The sequence below is a fragment of the Maylandia zebra genome, linkage group LG15, assembly GCF_041146795.1.
Source record: "Maylandia zebra isolate NMK-2024a linkage group LG15, Mzebra_GT3a, whole genome shotgun sequence".
Lineage (NCBI taxonomy): Eukaryota > Metazoa > Chordata > Actinopteri > Cichliformes > Cichlidae > Maylandia > Maylandia zebra.
In genome coordinates, this window is record NC_135181.1 from 41,665,436 (window position 1) to 41,683,273 (window position 17,838).

Consider the following 17,838-nt stretch of genomic DNA (forward strand, 5'->3'; position numbering starts at 1 on the left):
GTGCCCTCTTGAGACAGCGAGTGCTGTACAGGTCCTTCAGGGAGGGAAGAGGATGTCCAATGATTTTTTGGGCCATGTTGATGACCCTCTGGAGTGCCTTTCTGTGTGCTGTGGTGCAGCTGGAGAACCACACACCGATGCAATATGTCAGCACACTTTCAATGGAGCAGCGGTAGAAGACGGTCAGCAGCTCCTTCTTCAGGTCCATTTTTCTGAGGATTCTCAGAAAGTGGAGACGCTGTTGGGCCTTCTTTAAGACCGCAGAGGTGTTAGAGCTCCATTGGAGGTCTGTGTCTATGTGCACACCCAGAAACTTGAAACTGGAGACCCTTTCCACGCACTCCCCGTTGATGCTGACAGGCTGCAGCTCGGACTTCCTCCTTCTGAAGTCAACTACCAGTTCTTTTGTTTTGGTGGTATTGAGGTCCAGGTTGTTGTCTGCACACCAATCTGACAGCCTCTGAACTTCAGCTCTGTATGCAGTCTCATCTCCCCCTGAGATGAGCCCCACCACAGTGGTATCATCTGCAAACTTGATGACTGTGTTGTCTGGGTGGGAACTAACACAGTCATGTGTGTACAGAGTGTACAGTAGGGGACTCAGTACACAGCCTTGTGGAGAGCCGGTGTTGAGGCTGAGGGCTGAGGAAAGATGAGGCCCCACTCTAACTCTCTGTACACGGTCTGAGAGGAAGTCTCTGATCCAGCGGCAGGTGGTGGAAGGAAGTCCAATTTCCAGCAGTTTATCTATTAGTCTGTCCGGGAGTATCGTATTGAAAGCAGAGCTAAAGTCAACAAAGAGCAACCTGGCGTAACGGCCCTGCACTTCCAGGTGAGAGATGGTGGTGTGGAGCGTTGTAGCAATGGCATCTTCAGTTGATCTGTTAGCTCTGTATGCAAACTGGAGCGGGTCGAGTGTGGGTGGCAGGCAGGACATGATGTGACGTCGGACCAGTTTCTCAAAGCACTTCATTATAACAGGTGTTAGAGCAACTGGTCGGTAGTCGTTGAGGCTGCTAATGTTAGTACGCTTTGGCAGTGGGACAATTGTGGCTGACTTTAGGCACGGCGGGATGCAGGACTGGGACAGTGAAGTGTTGAAGATCTTAGTGAAGACCCCAGCCAGCTGGTCTGCACACTCTTTTAGGACCTTTGCGGTTACCCCATCTGGTCCGGTGGCCTTCCTGGGGTTCACTGCCCTCAGTGTGCGCCTCACCTCATATTCCTGCACTATGAGGCTTGGGCTGCTGCTGTCCGATGTTTTTGCTGCTGCTGCCTCTGGTCCCTTCACCTCAAAGCGTGCGAAGAAGTGGTTCAGCTCCTCTGCAAGCTCCGCGTTACCCTCAGTCAACGTGGTATTGCCAGGTTTGTAGTTGGTTAAGTGCTGAACTCCCTGCCATACCTGTCGTGAGTTGTTGGTGGTGAAGTGGTCTTCGATCCTTCTCTTGTACGCTGCCTTGGCCTCTCTGATGCCTCTTTTCAACTGAGATCTGGCTGCACTGTACTGCATACCATCACCGGATCTAAAAGCGGCGTCACGTTGCTTCAGCAGGACCTGGACCTCTTTAGTCATCCAGGGTTTCTGGTTGGAATACACCCGGAGACGTTTGTCCACAGTGACACTGTTGACACAGAAGTTAATATATGAGAGCACTGATGTTGTGTGCTCTTCAAGGTCCTGATGTTCGAACACGCTCCAGTCCGTGTTTTCAAAACAGTCCTGCAGCTGATGTGATGCACCTTCTGGCCAGGTTTTCACAGTTTTTGTGACATAACAGCTTTAGACAATCATAGGAAGATTATTTTTTATACAAAGAGCACTACAGGAACTAACTCGACAAGAACAATCTAACAACCACACAGTGAGACTTCAAATGAAAATTAATGAATTGGCACTAAAGGAAACCAAGAAAATGTGAAGTTCATCAACAAAGTTATTACAATTAATCCTGCATGGAATAGTCAAAGGAGCTTGCAAAGAAAAGCGTCTGGACTTCTTTAAGTTGCTTGAAGACGTTTCACCTCTCATCCGAGAAGCTTCTTCAGTTCTAAGGTCAAATGGCGGGGAGTCCCAGATTTAAACCTAGTGGGAGTAACCCCCCACAGAGGGACAAAAGGACCCCCTGATGATCCCCTAATCGCCTGAGCCAAGGTGTGAAACTGGGTGTGGGTCCCAATCAGCCAGGGTTTCGGGTGAGCTCATTGTGAAACCTGGCCCCACCTTATCATGTGATTTCCTGAGGTCAGATGGCCCAGGATGTGAGTGGGCGTTAAGGCGTCTGGGGGGGGAACTCAAAACTGGATTATAGATGGCAGACAGTTGGTGTTGTAAACCACCGCCTCTGTTCAAAGATGGTCGCTCACAGTGGACATAGATGGCTTCTTTCACTCCTCTTTCAAACCATCTGTCCTCTCTGTCCAAAATGTGAACATTGGCATCCTCGAAAGTCTTTAAGTTGCTTGAAGAAATGTCTTCAAGCAACTTAAAGAAGTCCAGCTGCTTTTCTTTGCAAGCTCCAATGACCTGAATGACTGAGAACCTTCACAGACACCTGCATAGAATATTTATATCTTTACTTTTTTCACACCAATGTCAGTCAAGACCAAAATGGTGGCCTGACCAACACAAATGCATGACAGTTTAATTAACTTTAAGCCTTTTCCCAGTAATTCTGCCTGATCTGTCACAAGTTAATGTTGCATTTTCCCTGAAAAAGCTTCTGGTGTGACACAGAATTGCAGGTTTAAGAGATTAAATGTTTTTATGAAGATCATTGCTATAAACCTAAAATTTAAAACCTTCCAGTTTTCTGTGCCTTTAATTACCTTTTCTTTACAAAATGCACAAAACACCAACTGAGAACGCTGGCATCAGTTGTGGGAATTCAGCACTTAACCAGCATGCCTTCCATATGCTCCAAACCCGAAGCTAGCAATTATTTAGAAACCTCAAAGCTACCCTTGGAACTTGACTGAGGGACAGTACCATGGCTTCCATCCAGTGTTGACCTACTCTGTTGAAATGCATGCACTCCGAGTCCTCCCATCATCTTTGAAAACTCCCTCTGTGTTGACATATTTTCATGTGTGGATCGTCTCTATTTCACAGGCTAAATGGATCAGCAAAAACAGGAAACACTGCTGCAGATTTTCTGCAGAGCACTGACTGATTTTACCAGTTATCGGGAATTCTGGATTTCTGCTAGCCAAGCACTGTGGCTTGCTCCACATGTTTGACTTTGCAGATTTTTACCCCAGATCTCCACTAGCATAAAAGCATTTATTTACTATAGAAAGACGCAGTTCTCAGGCCATCACGTGACATTGTGTAATGTGGTTCGCTGCTTATCCATCCATACTGTACTGCCCTGAGTCACTGCTGGCATTAAGCATAACTTCCTGCCTGTGACTCCGCTGAGGCCAGCAAAGACAGAAAGAACTTGGATGTGCCTCTCTTCAACCCTGCTGCTTCAGCTCGTCTTTGTTCACAAGATCAGTTGCAATACAAGAAGAAAAAGATTCTGAGGAAGCCGGTCTGATGTTGACAAGTGTGTTGTTACATGCTTGGCACATAATTTTCTGAATTCATCTTCTGTGTGTGCCTCTTTGCACACGAAGCAGCGTGACAGCGTTGCCGTGTGCTTCTATCAATCCTGCATTTCGGCGTCTCTCCTGGAGTCCATCTCCTCTACTATAACAGCCACTACACACACACAGAGCACACAGCTGCACATACAAGTTCATATCGCAAATAACGACATATGCAGCATAAGCACCCCCACTCTTGCGCCCACCTACACACAAACGCAACACCCAGCCAACTGGTGTGTAACCATGGAAACGGAGTGCCTGCCCAATAGGAGGAGTGATGGAGGCAGCAAAGGAGAGGGAGAATAACAGGAGGAAGTGTACGCTCCTCCATCCATCCATGGTATATATATGTCTTGATGAATCAGTCTGTCACAGTAAAACTAATATTTGGTACACACAGTGTGTATATGGCTGTTGCAATCATTTTTCATCACTCCAAGCTGACGAAAATCCAACTGGGATGGAAATGTACTTAAAATGGTTGATATGGTGTCCATGTGCAGGCCTTTCATCACATTATCAGTAGCAGCTTTATTTAAATAAATAAAGTATTAATGTAGGACAAGTCCTATCATACAGACCAGCAATAAAAACAGTTGTATTATCAGCTGCTAGAGGGAACTGTTGTCCTGCAGAGGTAATGCACGTATGACACAGTTATGTTTCTTGATGCTTCAAAGCTAGCATGTTGCAAGATGACATTCCTCGTCCAGTTTGTTCCAGACCAAATGGGCTCAAATTAAGAAGCTTGAATATAATGTGAAAGTCTAACTTGTGCAATAAATGTGTTATATAATTGGCAGGCAGCTAAACAGAGGGCCAGAACTAGGTTGAATGTAATTAAGTTCGCATACATATAACGAGCATAGCTACCAATAAGGTAAACCTCTGAAAGAATATGACTATAGTGACTATAACCCTGTTTTTGTTTTATTGTTCGTCTTATATACAGTCACAGAGACACATAAAGCCAGTAAATAACCCAGAAAAAAGGACGTGGTGCTTCTACCGGTGGTACTACCAGCAGAAGCACCAGTTCACAAAGCGTACAGTTCACAAAATAAACGCATTATCATCTAATATATAATGAAAATCTCATAGCGGCATCATGAACTATTTACTGCTGCTTTATTAAATTAAATAGTTATGACATCCACTGTTCAGTTGTGAGATTATTTAAAGAAACATACATATGCTTGGAATCTATTGTTTCCAATTACTATACTGTAACTAGGCTGTTCTGCATGTCATCACAAAATTCAGAAGTCAGTCTCTTAAATCTGACTTTAATCTTATAAATCTCTCTTAAATCTCACAAGTCTGATTTTAATCTTATTTTGACTTTAATCTCAAAAGTCTGACTTTAATCTCAAAAGTCTGACTTTAATCTCAAAAGTCTGACTTTAATCTCAAAAGTCTAAGCTTCATAGCTTCATAACATGACTCAAAAAGTCATGACCCCAAATTATAGACTTTTACTGGCTCTAATCCTCTTCTGTAGGTTACACACACACACACACACACACACAGAGTTTGTCCTTTGGCTACATTCTCACCCCAGCCAATATAATTTAATTTCACCATGGCAACAGAGTGACTTTCTCCAGGATTAATTTTTCAAGTGAAGACACTGCTTGATATTTGATAAGGATTATCTGCTGATTATTGTCTCAAACTTCCTTTTTTGTCACATGCCACATGTACAGTGAAACAACACAAACATGATATTCCTGCTGCAGTACACACCTTTGTGTTTTAAATAAATCCTCCATCATTCCAGAGGACTCACTCAAAGAAGGCCACTGCACTTCCACAAATGAGCACAAGCCTAGCAATTAAAGCTTTTCTCAGCAGGTAATTGTGTTCGCTGTAGTGCTGCATGGGAGCGACAATGTTTAACGCTAACAATATTTCAGTATTGCCCACCTTGACATCCCTCTTTATTCTTTGAGAGCACTACAGGTGGGGAGAGTCAGGGATACAGAATGTGTGTAGGCGACCGAGTGGGAGGAAACTGCGATTTGGATTCTGCATCTTCACGTGTAGAAATGTGTCACATGGCAGAAGAGAGAAGGCTGAGTGGGCAGAATAGTGGCAGAAACGAGAGGGAAGGAAAAATACGACTATAAAGCAACGTCGGGTCGGCAACCTAACGAAATGTCAGCAGTGTGCTCGGTCCTGACACGTGTCAGACGAGACGTCAGCAGCATCTGATTCTGTAGCTGCCTGACCTACTAAAGCTGCCTTCAACATCCTCTAAAGTTGCTTATTCTGAATATTCTTATTCTTCATGCAAACTGCTGAGTCAAAAAAGATGCTAAGCCAAAATGCCACGAAGCATTATTTAACGACACTGCTGGTGCTCTTATCCCGAGCAGCTTACATATACAGCTGCAGGCAGGTGCTCGGTCTCTGCTTCTGGAGTAAAAGCAGTGATGTTTTTCTTTCACTAAAACTTCTCAACACAGCAAACCACCTTGTCTGATTCTTCCAGAAGAAATGCCTTTTTCTCTATCACATGAGTTCACGTCAGACACCTAACAGCCAAGGTAGACACTCAAACAGTCTCTTAATAATTAATAAAGCTCTTCTTGAGCTGCAGTGTGCAGCCAGCTGATCAATATTAATACTGTCTCGCAGTGCTTATCAAACTGCAATCATTCCACTAGTGGAAACACTTGCTCGGTTTGGGTCAGGTTGCTGCCCCAGCAGTGTTCATGAAGACAATGCACTAGCTGTCAGTTCAGTGGATTATTATTTATTCTCACATCAACGCAATTCAGACACTGTACAGATTTTGTACACTTTGTGTGAGTTACATAGAATCTGTCTGCACCGGACGTTTAGATTGTTTGTCGACTTGTTGGGTAACATTTATAAAACTGAGAAAAATCACATCTTCGTGTCTCATTTAATGTCCAGTCTTGGAAATACCAAGGATTTAATGACAACTTTTAACAGACAAAGACCAATGGTGGTGCAGACAAAGAGCCAAGAACAAAGCAACGGGATACAGCAAAACAGGAGGTGGGAGGAATAAGGAGCAAGGAAAAAGACAAGTGAACACAGAGAGGGAAGTGATTGGATTTAATGGGAATGATTAAAAAAGGGGAAAGATTTGGAAATAAAGTAAAAGAGGGGATTTGAAAGTGTCAGGAAGGTAACTAGGGAGTAAGGAAAAAGCACAGAAAGAAAGAAGATAAGAAGAGATGATTAAAACAGAAGAAAAAGGCCAGGACAGAGCATGGAAAAGGAAAGTAATTTCACACTCTTCTAACAGCTCATTTTCACATTCACAAAAACCTGCTCTGTCACACAAACACAAATCCTGACACCCTCTAGCACAACATTCAGCCATGAACCGCAGTGAATTACAATCAAATAAAGAATCCTTGCATTGGGGCAATTGTGGCTCAAGAGTTGGCAGTTCGTCTTGTAACCAGAAGGTTGCCGGTTTGAGCCCCGGCTCGGACAGTCTCAGTCGTTGTGTCCTTGGGCAAGACACTTCACCTACCGCCCACTGGTGATGGCCAGAGGGGCCGATGGCGCGATATGGCAGCCTCACTTCTGTCAGTCTGCCCCAGGGCAGCTGTGGCTACAACTGTAGCTGCTTCCACCAGTGAGTGAATGAATAGTGGAATTGTAAAGCACTTTGGGTGCCTTGAAAAGTGCTATATAAATGCAATCCATTATTAGTGAGACTAGCCAAATAACACTCACATGTGCAAGATTTCCCTTACCTTTAAAAACCCATTAAAATTTAAACCTGGGAGAAATGGTTGCACTGAAACACTTGTTGTAATCTGGAAACTAAGTGCTTTAAACGTAACCGCAAACAAAACTTAAATAACTTTTACATTAGCATTGGAGGGAAATTAAAACCAGCAAGACTCTACAAGCAGACTGCAGGCATACTGTGTGCTAATTGTGTTGCAATTGCAAATTCACTGAAGCAATAAAGCCTCCTATTGGGATTTTGCCCCAAAATAATGAGGATACCTCAATCTCGCGCAGTATGCTTCCTGCAAAGTCATCTCATCTCTGACACTGACAGACTGAGAGGAGCTGCGAGTGTACAGTAAATCCCACCCTACAGCATGCTTTCATGAAGAAAATACCAACCTGCACAGAGCAGTAAAAGCCTTGAGGTGTGAATCGGCTTGAGAAATGACAAATTCAAGACAAAAATCTGTATGAGAGATGTGTGTAAGTGACACTCTCCATCTTGTTGCATTCTCTTGTTACACTTTGGTCATCTTGCATTGTTATTCTAATGCAATGTGTAGAAGCTGTTGGTGTCCAGCTATACTCCATTAAGAGACTATGTGATTTCCACAAAGTAGTTTAATCACAGTTTAGTATGAGCCAAACTGTATATATATGAACATGAATAAGAACTACTGTGGTTTGTCATGTTTACCTGAATTACCATAGAGAAATGTTTTACAAATAATGGAAGGAAAAAAATGTCCTGATCAGTAAGCAATAAAGGTTTGCACATAAGTTTAAATAAGGGAATACATTTAGTACCTTAGCAAACAATATTAAACTTGGCTTGATCAAGCTAATAAGTAAAATGCATTTATTTACTCTAATATTCTAAAGGAACAGCATACTCTATGGAAACCATGAAATGTGAATATACTATGTAGCTGGGAGAGAAAAAGCTGCAGGGTGATCTTGTATTTGAGTGCATGAAGGCGTAAAAATATGCGTTTCTGCACCTCGACAGACCAGAATGTCTGCTTAAGTAAAGTTTCAGCAACAGCAAGATCAAATAATCGGAAGAGGAAGGAGACTGTATGCGTGATAGATGTCTGAGTTACTGAGAAAGCAAAGCAAAGGTTTACTACCACTGTATTACCACCAACAGCTGGGTGCACGCCTAATACATTACTAAATTCACGCACATAAGAAAGAATCTTTACTGTGTACAGTTTATCAGCTTTCACACAGCTCCCCTACCATTTGCAGAGGCCTCTTTCGCAGGTCTCTCTCAGTCACCAGTCTCTCCTGGTCGGTGACGTACAGACCGCGTTGAGCTAGCGCCTGGATGACAGCATCGTGACCCAGCAGCGGCTTGGCAGCGTCACTCTTTAGGATAAGGCTGCCGGCCCTGCAGTAGAGGTCTGCAGATAGCAGGAGGCTGGCCACAGGAGGCTTCAGGTGCTCCTGCTCATACTGGTCTGTGTAGAAAGGGTCCTTCAAGTCTGCTGGGATGCTGTCTGCGTGATAGAGCAGAGGAAGCAGAATCAGCTGACAAGCAGAGCTTAATAGCAACATGGCGCCAAATCATTTAAATAACAATTTATGAATCAATTCATATTAGACATTAAAATGCTGGCAAACATCAGCATGTTTCTAAATTGCTTGCCTTGCCACATCATTGAGGATCATATACGAGAAGGTAAACAAGTATATAATTAAAAGCGCTGATGTAAACAGAGGAAAACAGCTGAAAGCATTCTGGAGCATTAGTTTTCTACCTTTCTAATGAATAGTCATTTAAATTTTCTAATACGATTAAAAAAAAATAGGATAAACTCAGATGAGCTAATATCAAGTTTGGGCCGTGTTATTCTAAATCTGTCTTCACTGAGGATTTTTCCCTCTGTGGACAGATTGTCTAGCAATACTTTGGCACAACTACTTGTTTTCGTTGCCATGCTTTGACAATAACATCACATGGATATGTGTGGATAGACCTTGGCGTTGCTATAGCAACTGCAGGATGAGCGGTAACCTGATCGATTCATCGAGTGTGTATCTCTGCAGCTTCCAGCTCCCTGGGAACACCCTTCTCACTGCCTGCCTCATCAAAGAGAAAGGCTGCACGTGAGCGTGTGTGCATGTGTGTTCATTACCTCAGGCAAGTCCACTGCACGGGGGATAGCGTACAAATAATTTGAGCAATTCTGGCCCACACCTTTCTATCAAGTGTTTTCACAAATCCACGTCTGGGAACATAAAGTATGTTATGCACAGTTGTTAGTAAAGCTACTGCAAACCCTTCTTTCCCTGGTGCAGATTAAGGAAGCCATGATTAAGCGTTTTCAAATGAGACTATTTGAAAACATTAAATTATGTCTGCAAGCAAAACAGACGCAGGGCTCGTCCCTGTCTCCTTGGCACGGAGAATGGATCTTAATTAGGATAAAAGCCTGTGTGTGTGTGTGTGCGAGTGGTGATCCACACCCTGACAGCTTTATGCTGCCCATCCTCCAGCACATGCACACGGAGGTCAATGAATCACCTGCTTTGACTGACCGCTATCAGCAAGGTCATCTGTACACAGTGTTATTACAGCAGAGAATCGCAGGCAGAAGTAGCAACTATCCAGGTTACAGGGTTTCCTGTCAGCACTATATTCATATTAAAGATCCTAACAAACAACAAAAAATACACTGTCTTTATATTAACCCCCCGCACCGCCTTCATCATCCACAGGGAGAGGTCAGAGGTCAGGCTGAGCTCACGGAACACCACCTCTGGAGCTGCTTAGGAGACGATTTTTTATGTTATCTTTCAACATTTTGTGTCCTGGTTTATATTCTGTAATGCTCCTAATCGTTTTAAGGACAAAGAAAACGTTGAGCATGAAGAAGTCGGTTTTATCTTTTTCATTAGCTTGGTAGTATTTGAGCTTTTACTCATGCAGACTCACAATCTTCCATTCAGTCATTGTTACAACTTAATACTTTAAACAAGGACATCCGGAAAAACGTCTTGTTAAGTGAATACAGAGGGAATTACACTCATTGTCTGTCAGCCTCTGGTTTTTACCTGGTATTAAATGGCGCTGCTGTTCTGAGTTCTGAATCAGGACACTGTAAATGTTGGGGGATAGCATTTGACAGCGACTCCTGACAGCAGATGATCTGCTGTACAGCTCACATCTCGCATGTACTCGACTGCATATTCTTGATGTATTCTCGCCTCAATCTAATGAGGCGGATGCATGTAAAGCTTTCACAGCAGCGTAGGCTGGGATCTGGAGATGATTTCGCTCCCTTTCTCTTTCTTGCCCTTCCCCTCCCTCTCTGGGGGGCTGTATTTTTGGAATCAGCCCATTTCATTCAGTTCTGACTGAAAATACACAAGAGAATCAGCAAGGGATCTCATGTTTGCTGAGATATAAGCAACACAGAAACAAGGAATGACGCTCTCAAATAAACTGAGACGATGTGTATGAATCAGGAATATAATACAATAACAACAAAAAAAGAGATAAAGATGAACGAGTTGATAAAATGGGAAAAGGATAGCACAGAAGGATCTTGCACTGCATTTATTAAGACACATTTGCAGTTACTGCTTGGATCCTTTTTATAAAATTGAAAAAGCACCTTTTCCCGCTGTTGTTCATTTTACCTCGTGCATCCAAAAAAGATGTGGATACTCCACCAAAACAGATGTTTGTGCTGTAGTTTTCTATTATAGATGCTCAAATGGGAGCCACATAATCACACTGATTTGCCACTTTATTATCACTGCATTGCTGGATATGCATCCATGCATCCCCTATATCAGTTATAGTATTTAATGCTAATTCCACTGAAACTGTGGGATTACATCCACTTCGTTAGGTGTCACAGGATGTCAGGCCATACTTACTTTGCAGGCTATTTACTTTGCAGTTCTGACATGGATGCAGCACCCTGGAGGTGACATCATTTGAAACAGGTACTTTAATATCTCTATAAGTATTCTCCATTAAATACCACCCACCCACCCCATTGATTAGGGACCACAGGAAGTGTTTTTTTTTTTACCTTTCTTTCGTTTGGTATAACACGTATTGCTTTCCTCATAAGAAATGACTGCAAACGATGGTAGTTTCCATGTGAACCAGCCCATATGGGAATTGACTGATAATAAATCATAAATCTCCATTACACATTTGTTGCTTTGGGTTTATTTGGATTCTGACAAGCATGCATTAAAAACAAACAATCAAAAGAAAAGCATTAAAATCATAAACAGACTCGTGCTGCGTCCGGTTAACTGTTGCAGTCGGTGCGGTGATGAACCTACCTGTCCCGTATGCTTTGGCCACCAACCATGTGAGGCTGCAACACATTTTGGCTCGGGAAAAGTCATAGTGCTCAAAAGACTTTATTGCAGGAGCAACGAACGTCTTCTTAACATCCCTGACGTCCTGAACTTCACCCATATTTCACCCCTTGATTGTTCCCTCAAACCCTACGAAGCGAAAGCATCCCAGTACTGGAATTTGGTGGAAAACTATAAACAGCTGGAAACTGAAGAGATGGTCTGTCTTTCCGCAGATTATTCACAGATATGCATGTCCTTCCAGTAATAAAATGCTCTTGGGGCTAGGTTTGTTTTGTTTTTTTCGGTCTCGTTCACACAATAGGTCGCTACTCCTGGTGTTTTTCATCCATTCTGTTTTCTACCAGTTGAAAGGCTCTCCGTCTGAACAAGCTAGGTTTCCTTGAAAATCAGAGAGGAGGGAAAAATGCTCGTCGACTGGAATGAAAACAACAATATTTCCATTATTTGAGTTGTTTGGCAGCAGACGGCTTCTTCCTTTCATGGCCATGTGTCATTGTATGAATAACCTGTGTGTTTTGCATTCGGTCCTCTATTCGGTGCCGTGATGCGGTTTTCCTGCCGCACTGAGGCTTTCTCTAGCTCTGCACGTTTTGTTGTCCAACGCGCATGTGTGAACGGTGCTTTCAAACTCCACTGGGAATTTTAACACTTTTATCTTAATTCTTTGGAATCAACCGCCCACAAACATATTGTACCGCAATATAGTCGGTAAAACGGCATTAACTTGCTACACTGCAAAATTTCCAACCCGGATTCGTTTAATGGGCTGCATTTTTATTACTTTTACTCATACTCTGTTACCCTGAACGCACCCTTAACGTAAAATATGACATATTAAAAAAATGAAATGAATAAGAAGAGGTCAGTATACAAAGATACACATTTTTAAAACGTCATGTTTTAAATACAATTTTGCTAAAGACAGCGATGTAAATAACAGGGGGGAAAGCGACTCAGCTCTACGAACTACAATTCCCAACGTGCAAAGGAAGTAATGTTGCGGCATCAGTGTGCGTCGGGAACTGTTTGCGACTGTCGGAGGATTTGACGCGAAGAGGTAATGTTGTTTTTGTAAGTAACAACCAAATGGTGGCTCAGAAGTGTAATTTCAAAATACTCAAAAACTTGGTTTCTTCGCAGCAGGAGTTATTTAAAACTTTTATTTGGAAAAAGTCAATTTGGCCCTTTTAAAAAAAGTGAGCTATGGAGGTTCTTCATACTCAATTTATTTGCAGCTGCTGCCATAACATGTCACCTAAATCTTTTGGCGTAACTGAGCGTTTACATCTGCTTTGTTGTGGTTACAGGTAGTATTTAAACATGTTTCTGCCACGAGCCCTGAAGGTGAAGAGACCTGCCGAGGGATCGGCTCAAGTTGTGGTTAAGAAAAGCAAAGTTGTTCAAGAGGAGGATAGCAAAAGTAGCTCCGCGACACCTGCTCAGAGCGAGGAAGCATGTGAAGACACCCAAACACGAGATGCGACAACACACGCAGCTGCAGAGAGCTTAGCACCCGAAGATGGACACAGCTCCCTCTCAGATGACAGTGATGTTGATGATGATGAGGAGGAGGAGGAACCAGTGAAATCATTTAAAAAGAACCAGAGATGGCCTGGGCCAGGAGAACCTGTCTGTGTGATGTGTGGTCGCTATGGAGAGTACATCTGTGATGCTACAGATAATGATGTTTGCAGTCTCGAATGCAAAGCCAGCCATTTAGTGCAAATGGGCATGGGGACTGGGGCAGATGCATTTATGCAAAAGGACCAAAATAGACATGAAAGGACTGTTCAAAGTCAACAGCCAGCTGCTGACCCTGGTAGGGTGGTTGAAAGTGAACCAGGCTACTCCTACAGGGAAGATCGGTTCATATCAGGCCTAACAGAGGAGCAAGTGCAACGAATTAAACAGGAGCTGGGCATAGAAACCCAGGGGAGAGATGTCGCAAGACCTGTTGTTGAATTTGAGCACTGCAGCTTCCCTCCCACATTAAGTGGTAACCTGAAAAAGGCGGGGTATGACACACCTACCCCAGTCCAGATACAGATGGTCCCTGTTGGCCTCACAGGCAGGGATGTGATTGCGAGCGCTGACACAGGATCGGGGAAGACTGTAGCCTTTCTGCTGCCAGTGGTCGTGAGGGCACTCGAGGTACAGTATTGAAGCTAATATGCCACATGCAAATGCCATCAAGTTAAATTATATTTGAGGAGGCAGACATTTCTACAGCCTGGATAAATAGCACCACAGCCCAGATGTAAATATGTAAACCTGGACTGAATCTGCTTTTGTATCAAGCATTTGCCCTCCTGAGCTACCCCTTAGGAAGACACTAGACTCCAGTATCTGACAGAAAAGCTGCTCCGTAGCTGCCAGTGACCTCTGCAGATAAAAGAGTCGAATTGAATAAATGTATTCTCAAAAAGACACAAACAATTTTACATTTAAAAATTCACAAATGCTCTCTTGGTGACATGCAGTGTGCAACATTGCTTCTGCTTTCAGAAATCAGCACACAGTGTGGGCAGCCCTGTGGCTTTGATCCTGACCCCCACCAGGGAGTTGGCCATTCAGATAGAGAGACAGGCCAAGGAGCTTGTGATGGGACTCCCCAACATGAGAACTGCCCTGCTGGTCGGAGGCATGCCGCTTCCCCCACAGCTCCACCGCCTGAAGAGCAGCATCAAAGTACAGTCTCCGTTTTGTTTTGTTTTTCTTAAACAATAATTTCCTCCTGCTGCAGTCAAAGCTTGAGGCTGTACATTTGTCCCATGCCATGGTTTTGTTCATTTCTAAATCTCCTTTAGATTGTCATCGCTACTCCTGGGCGGCTCATTGAAATCTTGAAGCAGAAAGAGCTGAAGCTTGACAAAGTGAAGATTGTGGTGGTTGACGAGGTAGGACAAACATATTGAAATTCACAATTGACAAAAATTGTGCACTTTAAGACAAAGTAATTCAGTTCAATTCAATTTATATAGCTTTAAGGATTAGTAATGTAAAAGTTGTGTCTTTTAGAACAAACAACATAATGACAGCTTTTGAAAGTATTCATCATTCAAATCAGTTTTGAGAGTCCTGCAACATGAAAGTTGTGCTGCATCCTGTAGGTGGACACTATGTTGAAGATGGGCTTCCAGCAGCAGGTTCTGGAGGTTCTTGAGCAAGTCCCAGAAGAACATCAGACTCTTCTGGCGTCGGCCACCATCCCCACCGGGACGGAGGAGCTGGCTGCCCGGTTGGTCCGTGACCCTGTACGTATCACTATTGGGGAGAAGAACCAGCCGTGCGCCAACGTCCGACAGATCCTGCTTTGGGTAGAGGAACCTTCCAAAAAGAAGAAGCTGTTTGAGATTCTCAACGTAGGTCATAGATTAGATGCTTTTCAATCTTAACTTTGAGTTTTTAGATTAAAAATCATGAAGTCTTAAAAGGTTTATTATAAGTGGAGTATTTCTGGACACACCTCCACTGCCAGCATATGGTTTCTTTTACTGGTCAGTAGATATTTTTAGTTTTTGAATTCAAAAAAGGTCTAATTGGTCATTGCACTCAAAGAAAGTACTTTAGAAGAAAAACACAAAGTTTTTCATTAGATCAGTTTTAGGTTACAGTTCATTTACTGCTCAGTCTTGACACGCACTGATACCAGCTTGGTATTTTAACAGCTGGCTATTGTTGGTGGGAATATTATAAAGTCCAATAAAGAACCAGCCTCCCCTTCTGCCATATTTAGACAGCCACTGTGGACACTCTGGCCTCTATCTGAAGGAAACGGGTGGGCACAGAGCCACGGCACCACTCCAGGAATCCCAGCAATAGTTTGCACTGTTTATATAAAACAGAAATGGTCGACTTTAATTAACTTGAAGTAGAAAAGTGCTCTTAGGTTGTAGTTTGAGTAACATAAGACTCTTTTCTTATAACTCAGTAACTCATAGTGTAAAGCTATTGTCTCACGAGTGGTGAGTGAATTGTGGAATTGCAGAGGTACAAAACTGGGATTTGGACAAGACACGACAAGAAAACCAACTATCTGGAGTGGACATGACTCAAAAACTAATCAAAGCAGTTGCTTCATATATTGCAGGTCTTACAGCATAGTGCATAATAGTTGGCTCAAGATTACAGAATGTTCTCCTAAAGAACAGTGAAATTAAGAAGGTATGATTGGGAGTATGCATTTCTTCCTTCCTGTCTTGTCAAGTTACAGTTACCTGTTGGAGTGCTGGAATGTATCCAGATATGTAGATGCCTCTACAGGCACATAGTATACATAATGTATTAGTTGTATAGCTTTTTTGGCAATATTTTTGTATAGAAAATATGTAAAATGTTAAAAAAAAATTATTTTGTCACTTTTCAGGATGGTAAGCTGTACCAGCCTCCAGTGGTAGTGTTTGTAGAGAGTAAACTCGGCGCTGATCTGCTCTGCGAGGCAGTCGCCAAGGTGACGGGCCTCACTGCCGTGGCAATCCACTCTGACAAGAGCCAGTGGGAGCGCAACCGCATCCTCCGGGTGAGACCAGTGGGAAAACATGCACAGGGAAGAAAAACCAAACAATGCTTCCATGTTTGGTGTCCTAAAGTGTTTATCTTCAACAGCACAGACAGATACCCACAGCTGAGGCTTTCCCCAGGGATCTAGCTTTAGTCTGCATGTCCAATGCAAAGAGACACAATGCAGAAAAAAACACTGTTTTTCCATTTACGTGCTTTTCTTCTTAAATACTGACAATTTTTTTCTTTTCCAAGATCACAACTTCTATAGGTGAACAGGTGACTAAAGAGGTGTGACTTTATTGAAACAGTTAGACAAGGCCTGAAATAATCCAGAATAAATCTAAATTATTAGGAGTCAAAATGATTTATAATCCCAGAGTCCCACTTTTAGAGTATGTAATTTTACTGGCTGATTGTATCAGACATAAATATGCTGAATTATTTTATGGACACCTTGCTTTGTTATCTGCTGTGTGTAAAATATAATTATGGGAACAACATGCTAATAAAAACAGGCTTGCCAGTAAATGCAGTTCATTATTAATGTCTGCTGTATGTGGTACATACAGACTTCTAATTGTGGTTTTCTCTTCAGGGTCTTCTGGATGGTGACTTTGAGGTAGTGATCAGTACAGGTGTTCTGGGCAGAGGGCTGGACCTGGTCAATGTCAGACTGGTGGTTAACTTTGATATGCCAAACACAATGGATGAGTATGTCCACCAGGTTAGTCAGCACTGCTTAGTATCACTTTGATGTAGTTTCATTAGGAAAACCTTTCAATTACAACAGCTAATCTAATATTACCTTTTTTTCCCATCTAGGTGGGAAGAGCAGGTCGGCTTGGACACAGAGGAACAGCCATCACTCTTCTCAACAACAACAACAAACGGCTGTTCCTGGAGGTGGTGAGTCGAGTCAAACCCACTGGCTCCATTTTGCCCCCTCAGCTCTTAAACTCACCGCACCTCCATGAACAGCAAAGGAGAGAAAAGCAGAGAAACAAGAAGGACCACGAGGATTCACTGGTTACCACAAATAACCTCCTGGACATCATAAAGAAACATGACCGTCGCAAGAAGTAGCAACTTCTTCCAATCTTTCATGGAATGGTGCTTATTTATTGAGTAACCTGTAAATGTTTAGTTTGTATATTTCATTTATAAATAAATGTGTTTTCTGTATCTGTTTTTTTTTTTTTAGATCTGTGTTTTGTATGATTAATGCAAAGTGACTTAATCAAAAAGCTCCACACAATCTTCCACATTTTTCCAGGCTTGGAACTGGCACTAGTGGCACACGGTGATAGAGGAGTATGAAAGGGGCACTGAAAGAAGAATAAGAATCCTCATTAATCCAGACTTGAACTAAGGTCCAGATGCTTTTGAGCAAGGCACTGAACGCACCCTGCCATTTGTACAAACTTTAATCAGTCTGATTTTATTCTCATATATTATTCCAACTAAAAGGTAAGTTTTTCTCAAAGTTTCTCTGGATGTTTTATTTATATCTCACTGTCTTCCGCAGTAGATGTTAGGGAGTTTGAGACATTTCGTTTATTTTAACGGTAAAGGACTAAATTTAGATGGGAACTTATGACTAGCACATTTTTTCCACTGGTACGCAATCTCAGAGATGACTATCGTTCACAGTTTACTTATTGTGGCTCG

General features: G+C 42.7%; 2 protein-coding genes across 4 annotated transcripts; one reads left to right on the forward strand and one right to left on the reverse strand.

Annotated features, from left to right (window-relative positions):
• Positions 1 to 8,532: 8,532 nt before the first annotated feature.
• Positions 8,533 to 12,255, reverse strand: LOC143412557 (calmodulin-regulated spectrin-associated protein 2-like). Its single transcript, XM_076873612.1, has 2 exons — positions 11,626 to 12,255; positions 8,533 to 8,816 (listed from the first exon to the last, which is right to left on the reverse strand). Exons 1-2 carry the CDS (start codon positions 11,762 to 11,764, stop codon positions 8,533 to 8,535), a joined length of 423 nt encoding a protein of 140 aa, XP_076729727.1. The 5' UTR covers positions 11,765 to 12,255.
• Positions 12,256 to 12,651: 396 nt separating this feature from the next.
• LOC101466471 (DEAD (Asp-Glu-Ala-Asp) box polypeptide 59) lies at positions 12,652 to 17,352 on the forward strand. 3 transcript variants are annotated; one of them, XM_004562001.3, is made up of 8 exons: positions 12,652 to 12,724; positions 12,975 to 13,818; positions 14,173 to 14,355; positions 14,475 to 14,564; positions 14,778 to 15,029; positions 16,034 to 16,186; positions 16,766 to 16,894; positions 16,993 to 17,352. In XM_004562001.3, the coding sequence occupies exons 2-8, from the start codon at positions 12,988 to 12,990 to the stop codon at positions 17,251 to 17,253; spliced, it is 1,899 nt and encodes a 632-aa protein (XP_004562058.3). In that variant the 5' UTR covers positions 12,652 to 12,724; positions 12,975 to 12,987; the 3' UTR covers positions 17,254 to 17,352. The 3 variants fall into 3 exon arrangements, with proteins under 3 accessions (XP_004562058.3, XP_004562059.3, XP_012777555.3); XM_004562002.3 differs by having other exon boundaries at positions 12,654 to 12,738; XM_012922101.4 differs by lacking the exon at positions 12,652 to 12,724 and adding an exon at positions 12,744 to 12,863.
• Positions 17,353 to 17,838: the final 486 nt, after the last annotated feature.